Here is a 13601-nt window from a genome sequence, read left to right as displayed (position 1 = left end):
TCAGGCTGAATCTTGACATCTGGACCTTGACTTCTCGGGAAAGACAGCTCACTTATATACTAAAGAGGGACAGGACCTGGGTAGTTTTAAACAAGTTGATTATGCTGAATATGCACAGCTGCCCTTAGTAAAGCTTCTCTCAGAGTTTTTGTTCTCTTCTTCTAGCCCAGGAAAGATTTAACTTCTTCGTGCTCAATTTCAGTGTTTTCTAGTACTTGTCAAATATTCTTTCCCCAAATCAGTCCACTCTGAAGACAAAAGGAGATGTTAAGATGCAAAGTTACCCAAAAGTATACAAATTTGGAATCACTTACCTTGAAAGGAGAACATGGGAAGGGGCCCACTAAATGGAGCTGCAGGCGCTGAAACATATATGTATATATATATGTATATGATTTTACATCATATACACACATACATATGATTTTAGAAAACAATACTCATTCTTCAGAATATATGTCTCCCTAAAGTGAGGACATGCCTCCTATGAGCTGGGATTAGTCTGCCCTTTGCTGTTGTTGCTGTTATCTTTCTTAATTGTGGTAAAATATACCTATATAATTAGCCATCTTAATCATTTATAAGTGTACAGCTCAGTACATTCACATTGCTGTGCAACCAGTCTCCAGAACTCTTTTCATCTTAGAAAACTGAAACTGTATACCCATTAAACAATGACTCTCCATTTCCCCTTCCCTCAGCCCTTGGCAACTGCCATTTTACTCTCCGTCTCTATGAAATGGACTACCAGCTACATCATGTAAGTGGAATCATACAGTATTTTTCTTTTTGTGACTGGCTTATTTCACTTAACATAATATCCTTCAAGGTTCATCCATTTTTGTAGCATGTGTTACAACTTCCTTCTTTTCAAGGCTGAAGAATATTCCAATGTATGCATATACAAAATTTTGTTTATCTATTCATCTGTCAGTGAACGCTTGTGTTGCCTCCACCTTTGGCTGTTGTGAATGAGGCTATGAACACAGGTGTGCAAGTATCTGAGTCCCTGCTTTCAGTTCTTTTGAGTATATACCTAGGAGTGGAATTGCTGGATCATATGGCAATTCTATTTTTCTTCCCTTTTATTCAGCTTTATTCAGGTATAACTGACAAACAAAATTGTAACATATTTAAAGGGTACAAAGTTATATGATATACGTATACGTTCTGTTTTTATGAGTTTGACTTTTTTTTTTAGATTTCCCATATAAGCGATACTATGCTATAAAGGATCCCAAGCTGCTGATGCTCTTCGGAGCTCTCTGACTCAGAGACTCCACCACGCTGCTGAGAGCCATGCCCGAGACACAGACACTTCCTCTCCCGATTCCTCTCCTCTGGAGTTTCCTTGTCCTTTTCTCCTTCGTGGTGGAGGCCCCATGATGCTGTCTCTGGAAGGGCTCCTGCTGTGAGGGACTTCCCCCCTGTGCTGTTCCCTGTCCAAATGACGCCCACTGTCTGCCACTGCCATCTTGCGGTCATGCTGTTTCCTTGATCAGTCCCCAGTCCTCACACTCACTACAATTATACAGAGAATTTCCCTAGAAATAGACTGGAGGATATATAGCAAAACATTAACAGTAGTTTCTGGATGGCAAGATGTTTATTTATTTTTTTTCTTTTGGCTTATCTATATTTTCTTTTTTTAAAAATTGAGATATAATTGACATATATTAGTTTCAGATGTACAATATAATGATTCGATATATGTGTACACTGTGAAATGATCAACACAATAAGCCTACTTGACATCCATCACCACACATAGTTACCAATTTGTTTCCTTGTAATGAGAACTTTAAGATCTACTCCCTTAGCAATGTTCAAATATACAATATTTAATACAGTCACCATGCTGTACATTACATCCCAAGGACTTACTTATAACTGGGAAGTTTGTACCTTTGACCACTTTCACCCATTTTGCCCACCTTGCATTCCCCTGCCCCTAGCAACCACCAGTCTGTCTCTGTATCTATGTGGGTTTTTTTAGATTTCACATATAAGCGAGATCATGCAGTATTTGTCTTTCTCTGACTTATTTCACTTAGCATAATGCCCCCAAGGCCTATCCATTTGTCGCGAATATCAGGATCTCCTCCTTTTTTATAGCTGAATAATATTCCATCATTCATATATATATATATATATATATATATATATATACACACACACACACACACATATATATATACACACCACATTTTCTTTATCCATCCATCCATCAGTGGACACTTAGGTTGTTTCCATGTCTTGGCTATTGTACAGAATGATGCAAAGAACATGAGGGTGTAGATGTCTCTTTGAATTAGTGTTTTTGTTTCCTTCAGATAAATACTCAGAAGAGGAATTGCTGGATCATATGGTAGTTCTATTCTTAATTTTTTGAGGAACATCCATACTGTTTTCCATAGTGGCTGTACCATTTTATATTCCCACCAAAAGTGTACAAGGGTTCCCTTTTCTCCACATCCTCACCAACACTTGTTGTCTTTTTGATAATAGTCATTCTAACAGGTGTGAGATGACATCTCATTATGGTCTTGATTTGCCTTTCCCTGTTGATTAATGATGTTGAGCACATTTTCATGTACTTGCTGGCCATCTATATGTCTTCTTTGGGAAAATATCTATTCAGATCCTCTGCTCCTTTTTTAATTGGATTGTTTGGGGGTTTTTGTTGTTGAGTTCTTTATATATTCTGGGTATTAACCCCTTATCAGATAATACAATTTGCAAATATCTTCTGCCATTCTTTATGTTGCCATTTCATTTTGTTGATGGTTTCCTTTGCTGTGCAGAAGCTTTTTAGTTTGATGTAGTCCCACTTGTTTATTTTTGCTTTTATTGTCTTTGCTTTTGGTGTCAAATGCAAAACAAAATCATCACCAAGACCAATGTTATGGAGCTTACTGCCTATGTTTTCTTCTAGTTTTTCGGTTTCAGGTCTTAGAAGTTGGGGTACCAAATGTGGGGTTCAAACTCTTTTCTCTTCACGGAGAAGCTGGAAGTTGAGTTTCCTCTCGACTGAGGGTCACTGAGCCAGGAGTGGGGTTTATGACGAGATTGTGTCTCAGCTTCTCCCACCTGTTTCGATGTGGGTTTTTTCTCATTCATCCAAGTGTAGGAGTTGCTCAGCTAGTTTTTTGATTTCTTTCAGAGGGAATTGTTCCATACGTAGTTGCCAATTCAGTGTGTCCATGGGAGGAGGTGAGTTCAGGATCCTCCTACATTGCCATCTTGAACTGCAACCGCCTATCTATATTTTCTAAATTTTCATGGAACAGGTGTCACTTTGATGAGAAAAGGAATTATTCTTTAAACAGGATAGAGTATGAGATTATTTTTATTGCTATTCTGAATTATTTTATGACTCATGGATGGAAAAGACTCATAACTGGTTAAATGAAATACACCCAGATTCATGGATTGTCCCCATGCTCGTGCTTCAGGCCCCTCCCAGTGCAGGATGGAGCTGGGAGGGATGAGGCTGGGCACGAGGGATGTGCTTTGGGACAATGGTCTTCTTTGTGCTCTTGCATCTGGCCCTGCAAATATTTAGGGCACACTGGCCTTGTCCCCATTGCTGTTGAAGCAGCAATAGCATGACCAGCTTTGGGAGACAGCTTATAGTAGATTCAGCATAATAAGAGCCCTTTCAATCCATGATATATGGATTCTTGGACTAAGTTTATTACCAGTTAATCTAGACGTGGATAACAATAATCTATACAAATTACTATTAGAGTTGAAAAACTTCTTCAAAGTGGGTACAGTGATATCCAACTTCAGAATGCCTCATGTAGAATAATTTAACTACTGATGGCATAAAGGAAAAACAATCAACTGAATATAACTCAGGCTCCAGTTTTATAAAATTAGCATCTTGAGAATCTGTAATGAACTCTAGTTGGCTTTGTTCATATATACAAAGACATCAGCTGGACATTATATAAAGTGTTTAAGAAAATTTGACTTCCCACAAACATTAAATTAGGTGGAGTTTTCTTTCATTTCACTTGCTTTGCTCCCCATGGTGCCATCTAAGTTAAAATATGACTTACGTAGTAATGATCTGAGACTAGGGTGCCTCGAAAGCCAGCTTTTTTCAACTTCGTATTCCAATTTTCAAAGTAAATACCACTTTTCTTTTAAAAGTATTTCTTCTTACAAAAATAAAAGATCAAGATTGAAATGCCACTTCCGCAAATTTGGTCTATATTTCAAATGTATTACCACCAAACCACTGAGTGTAAGCTGAGTGAGCAGCAATTCCTTAGGAAATTTCACAGAATATGTCTATTTGCAATGATCATACAGAAGAGATTTTACTGTCTAGGCAGAATTATTATTATTATTATTATTTTTGAGGAAGATTAGCCCTGAGCTAACTGCTGCCAATCCTCCTCTTTTTGCTGAGGAAGACTGGCCCTGAGCTAACATCCGTACCCATCTTCCTCTACTTTATATGTGGGACGCCTACCACAGCATGGTTTGCCAAGTGGTGCCATATCCACACCCGAGATCTGAACCAGCGAACCCGGGGCCACCGAGAAGTGGAACGTGCGCACTTAACTGCTGCGCCACCGGGGCGGCCCCTAGGCAGAATTTTTTTTAAAAGACCCAAGACGACGTTTCTTACATATGATATTCCCTATCTGTAAATGGTTTGGGGGACTTCTTGCCATACTACACAGTATATGCTAAGGGCCTTGACAAAAGTTGAAATATGTACTAGCTGTAAGTTTTTTTCCAGATAATTCACCGTCATCATATATCCCCCTCCTTCACACACCTCTAGCTTTATACTCATGAAAAGGTATTGTAGTGTTCTGTCACATACACAGAAAATGCAAATGATGTTAGAGACCGGTGAGATGAATGAAAAAAATACTTATTTTTTAACCACGCTGGCTTTACAAAAAATTATAAATGCCATGTAGACAAGTTTCTACATATATGTATAATCTAATTTTTGACAATAAATAATTGTTAGAATATTAATTTAGAGAAAGAAAAATATTAAATTATGTATAGCGTAAAATAAAGAGAATTCATTTTTAATGTTTCCAAACCCCATGGACACCGGGTATATGATTCTCATATTTGAAAACATCTATAGTTACTTACTGTTCCTCCAAGCACCATTCATTGGACCATAATGACATATTCTCTATTTGAGTTTCTGATCACATCTTAGCTGATAACACCCAAATATGCCTTTAGATCCAGCTTCTCACCCAGGTTACAATTTATAATCTCTGCATTCAGAGTTCATTACCTCAGCCAGCATCTAAGTTATTGCACTGAGCTGCAATCTATTGATCTCTGAAACAGAGTGGTTAAGCTTGATGATCTTTATTATATGATTTTAGGATTTGAAGCCTGAAAACAAACATTATTTTACCTCTAAACCAGGTAGCTCACCATTCTTTGATCCTTTTACTTTTAACTTACTGTGTCTTTATGTTTAAAGTGGGTTTCTTCTAGGCAGCATATAATTGGGTCTTGATTTTTTTTTTAATTCTGACAATTGCAGTCTTTTAATTGGGGCTTTTAGGCCATTTATAATTAATGTAATTATTGATATGCTTGGGTTTAAAAGTGCCACTTCTTGTTTGTTTTCTATTTTCCCATCTGTTCTTTTGTTCCCTTTTTCTTCTGCCTTCTTTTGGATTATTTTTTAATTCTAATTTATCTCCTTTGTTGTTTCATTAGCTATAACTCTGTTGTGTATTTTTAGTGGTTGCTTTAACATTTATAGTATATATCTTTATCAAAATTTATCTTCAAGTGATATTATACCACTATACATATGGTATAACAACCTTGAAAAAATCTTCAGATCTTTGTGCTACGTTGTCATAAGTTTTACTTCGACATGTTATAAACCCTACAATACATTGTTACTATTTTTGCTCTAAACATTGTTGTTAGTTTTGGTGCTCTTGATTCCTTTGTGAAGATGCAGGTTCCCATGTGGTATACTTTTCTGCCTGCTTAAAGGACTTCCTTTAACATTTCCCTTTAACATTTCTTGTAGTGTTAAGTCTGCTGCTGATGAATTCTTACAGCTTTTGTACGTCTGAAAGTCTTTATTTCACCTTTGTTTTTGACAGATATTTTATCTGGGTATAGAATTCTAGTTTGACAGTTTAATTTTTTCCAGTACTTTCTTTTGGCTCACACTGTTTCTGACAAGAAATCTGCTGTCATTCTTATCTTTGTTCCTCTTTCCATAATATGTCTTTTTTCTGTGGCTGATTTTAAGTTTTTTTAAAAAATTGATTAAAAATATCACTGATTTTAAAGCAATTAGATTGTGATATGCCTTTTAAATTTGTTAACTGTTTGGGGTCTGTGGGTTGATGGCTTTGGCAAATTTAGAAAAATTGTGGACATTATATCTTCAAGTGTTTCTTCCTCCCCCATCTCTCCTCTTCCTCAGGGACCCCATACATACATTAGGCTGAGGTTGTCCTACAGCTCACTGACACACTGCTCATCTTTTTTCAGCTGTTTTTTGTTTCATTTTGGATAGTGAACTTGAAGACACAGCAATAGAAACTATCTTCTCTTCTGCAATGTCTAATCTGCTCTAATCTGCTAATTCCATACAGTGTGTTTTTCTTCTCAGAAATTATAATTTTCATTTCTAGATGTCTGAATTGTGTTTTTTAAAATGCCCCTCATCTCTATTTAACATATTTAGCATTTCCTCTAGCTTCTTGAACATATGAAATATAGTTATAACAACTGTTTTAATATCCTTATTTACTAATTCTATCATCTCTACCATTTCTGGGTTTCAACTGATTTTTTTCTCCTCATTATGGTTATATTTTCCTGCATATTTGCATGCAGGAAAACTTTTGAATGGATGCTACATATTGTGATTACCATGTTGCTGAATGCACATTTTTGTGCCTATTAATATTCCTGAACTTTGATCTGGGACATAGTTAAGTAACTTAGAAACTAAGTTATCCTTCTGGATATGGTTAAGCTTTGTTAAGCAGGACCAAAGCACTGTTGAATCTAGGGCTGCTACTAAGCAAAACTACTGAGGCAAAACTTCTGAGTGTTCTACCTACTGACCCATGAATTATGAGGTTTCTCACTGTCACTGATTGGAACAGGCTCTATTTCTGTATGAGGTTTGATGTTTGTTCCAATGCTTTCAGGTGGTTCTTTTGCTGGCCTTCCATAGTCTTCTCACATGCATGTGCTGATCGCTACAGATCTCTGGAGTTCTTGTACAGCTCTGTCCCCTCCAGACCCCTGCTGTCTTGGTCTCCCTGGTCTCTCAGCTCTGACTCCTTCAGGAGGGTATACACTGGGTTCCACTTGGGTTTCCCTTCCCTGTGCCACAGCCTGGAAATTCTCTTGGGCAGATGACTGGGTCAATTATAGGGTTCATTTCATTTGTTTTCCCTCAGGGATCACTGTCCTTCACTGACCAATGTCTGGAGAACATTTCATCAAAATGAAAACATTGTATGAATCTGGTGTTCCATATATTTTGTCTGTTTTCTTCTTGTTTTAAGCGGAAGGATAACTCTGGTGCTTGTTTTCCATGGCAGATGAAAGTGGAAGTCTCGATGTGCAAACTGAAAACTTTAATCATATGCCAGGAAGCTCTCCCTGCCACCCACTCATCCTTTTTATAGTCCACATCCTATTCATGATATCTTGTTGACACATCTTTTGAAATGTCTCTCAAATATACCCCTTTACACCCTTCTCAATCCTGTGTTAACTACCTCTATCTAGGCTCTCTATTTCATACATGCTGTATTGCTAATAGCCTCTGAAAAGATCTTCCTGGTTCTAGCCTTCAATCTGCCCATGAATTTCCATTAGGTATAGATTATTTTTGTTACTGCTGTTGTCCCAGAACCTAGAATCTGGCATACATTGGCACTTGACAAAGTTCTAAACTAATGAATTGCTTTTTTTTTTTTTTTTAAGGAAGATTAGCCCTGAGCTAACATCTGCTGCCAATCCTCCTCTTTTCTTGCTGAGGAAAATTAGCCCTGAACTAACATCTGTGCCCATCATCATCTATTTTATATGTGGGACGCCTGCCACAGCATGGCTTGATAAGTTGTGTGTAGGTCCGCGCATGGGATCTAAACCGGCAAACCCTGGGCCACTGAAGCAGAGCATGCAAACTTAACTGCTGCACCACAGGGCTGGCCCCTGAATTGCTGTTCTTTTACAACCAATTTATTAGGTATTTCCTTGGCTTGAAAAGCCTCCTAATGGCTCCCCTCTAACCACAGATCAAGTCCAAGCTGAGGCTGTAATAATCAGTGTTTTACATAATCTGCTGCTCATCAATCTATGTGAACCCTGCTGCTCTCTAGAATAAGTGCCTCATTTCTAACATGTGTCTTCCAGCCATTACTAATTTCAAGCCTTCTCTCACATGTCCCTTCCATCTGAAGGGTCTTTTCCATTCTGCCTCTTAAATTTTACCCATCCTCAAATCCCTCAAAAGGCGTTCCTTTCTCCTGTTCTCACAGAACTCACCCTTCTCTGAATTCCTATGGCATCTCTTGTCTGTGCTTGTTTGAGCACTTTCATTGTTTTCCATTTGGGTTTGTTTTTGTGGTTGTCTGTGTGTTTACATTTTGTCTTCCCAAATGGACCAAAATCTTGGAGAAGTGGGAACTATCTTTTACAATTCCTTTATATATCTTAAGACACAGTAGGTACCTCGATAGATATTTTAAAAATGAAGGCAGAGATCATCCTGATTAATTTACACATGCTGACGTAATCATTTACAGTAAACTGGCGTCTCACTCATCACGTTAGTTTTGTTGCCACATTGTGAAATGGTACTGTGGATGAAAAACACTTCACAATGAGGTCTTTTGGGTTTTAAATCAAATCCTACCTTACAGAATATTTTTGGGTCAAGATTCTGGAGTATATTTCATTGTATTATTTATCAAGTTTTTTATTTATCAAGTTAAATACTGTGTCCCCCTCTTTATAAAATAGTTAATTTAATATTAGGGGTATTATATCAAGTAATGTTTAAACAGAAACCAAGGAAATCCTGGTATCACATAGCTGGTGAACATAAAGTGGTATTTATTTATACAAACATATTGTCAAGTTGCTCTAAATCTTAAAAAAGAAATAGTTATGTTGTCATATAAAATGCGAAAATCTAAAGTGAATTTCAAGATTTCATTTTTAGTTCATAAGAATTATTGAAGTAAAATTTCTTGCCACCAACACAGAAAAGTGAGAAATCAGCATGAGAATATGTAAAAAAACATTAGTTTCTACCTTGGAAAAGGCAAGATGTCTATTTCTTTAAAATGTTCCACTGATAGGAATTCCTATAAAAACATTCAACTTCTCTTTTCAAAAAGACGTCTTGAAGACCCACACAGCTTCACCCCCTGGCAACTAAATTTAGAACACACGAGATAAGCTCCCCATACAGAATACTTTTGCATTTGAAAACAGGTGATCCACATTCTGATAAAGAGCAAAAGACAAGTGCTTTATTATGAGAACTGTTCAAGTAAAATTTCAGTGTGCACCAGTGAAAGTGAATCAAGATTCGCATCAATTTTTTTTTGAATGAACACTAGGTTAAAAAGGGGCTACACAGTTTTTTTTTTCCAAACACCATCCTTTGCTAAGGCAAAAATACACTTCATTTTAGAACAGAACTGTTACAGAAGAAAGCTACATCACAGTACAGTACAGAAGGTAAAATTCACCCTAGTCTGGAGGCCACCATGGAATGGCACATCACCTACACTTAGAGCTTTCCAATGTAGGTCAGATTACAGTATTTATCACAGCTTTATTTCTCTTTAAACTGATAAAATTTGAATACCCACTTTCTATTTCTCAGGAGTGTGCAGATGGGGCCCATATGTTGATATTACAGTAATTACAACATTAAATAACATTGCACAGTCAACCTCCAAGGCTAATTCAGTATAAAATAACAAGTATTAAAATGTACCTTTACTAGTGGTTTTACATCGCATGTATCACTAATTAGGAAAGAAAAGTAGGCAAATGCCCAATTACAAAGCTGTACATTATAGGCATAATGATGTGGAATAAATACAAGAAATCTGGCAAAATATTAAAAACAAACAGGTTACGTGGGAACAAACTCAACAATCACAGAAGCATAAATCAATAATATACGTTATAAATAGTATGTTTTGCTCAAAAGTCTCTTAAGTACTCACAGATATTACTGTGTCGAGGTGGATGAAGAGGATGGGAGGAGAATGAGGCAAATGTTCCCAATGCCAGTTAATTCCTGAGGTGGCATTATTTCTTAACTGATGCATTGATCAACACTGTAAAGATGAGTTTGTGCTATGAAACAGTCCCAATATTATTCTATTTCCGCAATTTCATTGCGGTGTTCAGAAGGCAGCAAATCTAAGTGACAGTTTACATTATACTAGCCAGATGAAGTATTGAATCTTTTTAATTTTGCTGCTATGATTAGCAGTGGGCCAGAAAACACTTTAAAGTTTTAAAGAAATTGGACGTAGGTTTAACTTTTTTTCCCAGTGCTTCTTAGTTAGCTCAAGGCAAAGCTATTACTATTTTCATGTACTTTATTTTAAAAACTCTAAGTGCCAACACTGTAAACATTTTGTATCTTCCCAAGGATAAGAGCAAAGAGAAGCAGGAATAATTCTATGCATTATAAAGCTGACCTATTTATCAGCTTCTGGATTAAATTTAAATATGATTTTAAAATAATTTTTAAAAGTCCATGCTACAATTGTAAAGACTATTTTTGTGCACTTTTAATTCTGGACACAATTTTCAAAATTGCATGATGGAGATAAGAATTTTAAAAACCCACCAGAATGTAAATAACAGGGAAGAACATTTTCAACTCAAAGCATCAAACGTACATTTATGTGCAGAAATCCGGACAACTATACAAGTTTTTAAGCAATCATCTGTTTTATTATACAACTCTATGAACAGAAAATGAACAGAAGTACACAATATACTTACCTGTACATGTGAACCTACTTTTTTAGCTACAGATATTTCTTATAGTTCATACTGACTTCAATTTTACAGTTCATAACTATGTATAACCTTATTGCATTAAGGGCGAATTCTACATGGGGAGATTGACAGGCCAATCACATTAGGCATTACCAGTACATTCAAAAACTGTACCTCAGATATGGATGTATCTTCCCTGATCCTGTAAATTTGAGTTTCCTTACAGCTTAAGCTCATTTGCTATTTTAGATGCAATGTTCTTAAAGGCAATAGATGTCCCAGATATTCGCTTGAAGCGGACCCCATTAAGTGACAGCCGGGGCAGCTTGCAGACTTCCATCTCCCACTGCACGAGGCTATCCTGTCTAGCATCTCCATGGACACAGAAAAGCAAAAACCTTTCCTTTTGTTCATAATCACAGTTATTGGCATCTAACACTTTCCGGATTTCTCTCATCATGTCATTGGGGTCCATTGAACTAGTGGTCTTCATGCTCCACGTGAATCGCAGAGACCGTGGCTTGGAGTCTTTACCCTCTTCCTTGTCTCTTTCTTTTGGTTCCCCTGATGTACTTCTGGAGGAAGAGGGCACAGGGAAAGAACGAAAACAAAAATTCCATTCAGCAAAGAAATCAAGACACACATAAAGTCTAAGTGGTCATAATTCAGTGCCTACTAACACTACCCAATTTGCAGACTGCCTTCAGGTAGACACAAAGATTTATGCCATCTTGCTGTTACAAAAACAGACCGCAGGAGCCATCTGTCTTGACTTTTTTTTAATACCTTCAATCTAAAATAGCATATTTCCTTAAATATATTTGTGGGAAATGAGTTTGTAGCTGGAAGTGAAGAACTTAATACTTTTCAGTTCTTTCCATATTTCTCTGTGTGAGTTTGCAAAAGCAGATTCTCCACCTTCTGTACATTTACACAGAGATCACCAGCAGTCTGCTTATGAATACACATTTTTGAAATATAGTGAAAATTTTCCTTGTCTCTACCTGCTTTGGGTAGAAGGACTGAGAACAAGGACAGTGGTAACGGCTCCAGGGGGATTTTAGCCCTGACACTGCTGAGCAAGAACGCTGTCCTGCAATGAGGTGAGCTGTCAGGTCACAGCGCCGCGGGAGCGTAGACATCGGTCCTCTAACGGTCTCAACATTTTGCTAAAGACACCCTTAAAATAGTCTGCAGGCTCCACACGACCTACACTCCCACTCCTACCCCAGCCTCTCCTCTCCTGTTATCTTCCTCCTTGCACACTTCTCTCAGGACACACTGGCCTCCATACTATTCCTTGAACATACGGGGCATTTTCTTGCCTGAAGGGTTTTGCACACGCTGGTCCCTCTGCCAGGAATGCTTTTCCCTCAGACAGCTGCATGACTAACTCCCTTAATTCTTTCAAATCTCTGCTCCTTTCTTCATGAGGTCCGCCCTGACCACCCTACTGCACCCCGACTCCTACCCTGGCCTGGCCAACCCGCTTCCCCTGATCTATTCGTTCCGCCACAGCACGTATCACATTCTAATGTACTAGTGAACACATTTATTTATTCTTTATTGTCTGACTCTACCATTAGATTGTAAATTCCAGGAGGATGAGGACTACTGTCTGTTCTGTTCACTGACCCATCTCAGGTCTCTAGAACTGTGCTGGGCACACAGTAGATGATTAACACATGTTTGTTAAATGAAAGCAACTCAACTGAATTTTTGTTATTGTAGGTCTCCCATAAATAATATAGAGCCAGAAAACCTATTTCCAATAATCACAGAAAAGTAAAATTAATAGATTATTTATGATTCAGAAGACCCTGTAATTAAATTTGTTAAGCAATTATCTAAATACAGATGCTGCAATTTTAACTTGTAACCTATCTCATTTATATGTGATTTAAAGAAGAAATGAGGGGGCTACCCCATGGCCGAGTGGTTAAATTTGCATGCTCTGCTTCAGTGGCCTAGGGTTCACCAGTTTAGATCCTGGGTGCAGACCTACACAACACTCATTAGGCCAGGCTGTGGTGGCATTCCACATAGAAGAACTAGAATGACTTGTAACTAGGATATACAACTATGTACTGGGGCTTTGGGAGAAAAAAACACGAGGAAGATTGGCAACAGATGTTAGCTCAGGGCCAATCTTCCTCACCAAAAGAAAAAGGAGAAGAAGAAATGATATACTTTGAAAGGAGTTTATAATCTTATATATATTTTATTATCCATACATACATTTTCTATCAATGTGATATAATGTACATTCATGTCTACATTTATATATGTGCTTCCCTCTGCATTCCTAGGTATCTAAGTCCCCAAAGCTCTGCAAACTATGCAAGCTTGAGAAAATATGAAAGGGAATAAGCAGAGAAAATAAATTTCCAAAGACTATTAAATAAGCGTGGAAAGTATTTATTTCACTGTCTTCTCTATTATTCTCTCTTTGATCACTGCATCTAAGCCTCTTTGGGGGTCCAGATCCAACCAGTCATTTACCAGGACCACATGTACACCTCAGGTTATGGAATCAGCCTGCTAGGGCTGGAAGGGACCCAAGAGGTCACCTG

General features: G+C 37.5%; 1 protein-coding gene across 1 annotated transcript in view; it reads right to left on the bottom strand.

The window, feature by feature from the left end:
• Positions 1 to 9508: 9508 nt before the first annotated feature.
• The window catches only part of MARK1 (microtubule affinity regulating kinase 1), a gene marked incomplete at its 5' end in the record, with an annotated part of 113516 nt that continues 109423 nt past the window's right edge, over positions 9509 to 13601 (bottom strand). Inside the window, one exon of the mRNA XM_046678016.1 lies at positions 9509 to 11603. Within this exon, the coding sequence (XP_046533972.1) occupies positions 11249 to 11603 (355 nt within the window). The remainder of the gene's footprint in view (positions 11604 to 13601) is intronic.

The sequence above is a fragment of the Equus quagga genome, chromosome 12 (genome assembly GCF_021613505.1).
Source record: "Equus quagga isolate Etosha38 chromosome 12, UCLA_HA_Equagga_1.0, whole genome shotgun sequence".
Lineage (NCBI taxonomy): Eukaryota > Metazoa > Chordata > Mammalia > Perissodactyla > Equidae > Equus > Equus quagga.
Note: the sequence above shows the minus strand (reverse complement) of the source record. Positions and strands in the feature narration are given on the sequence as shown.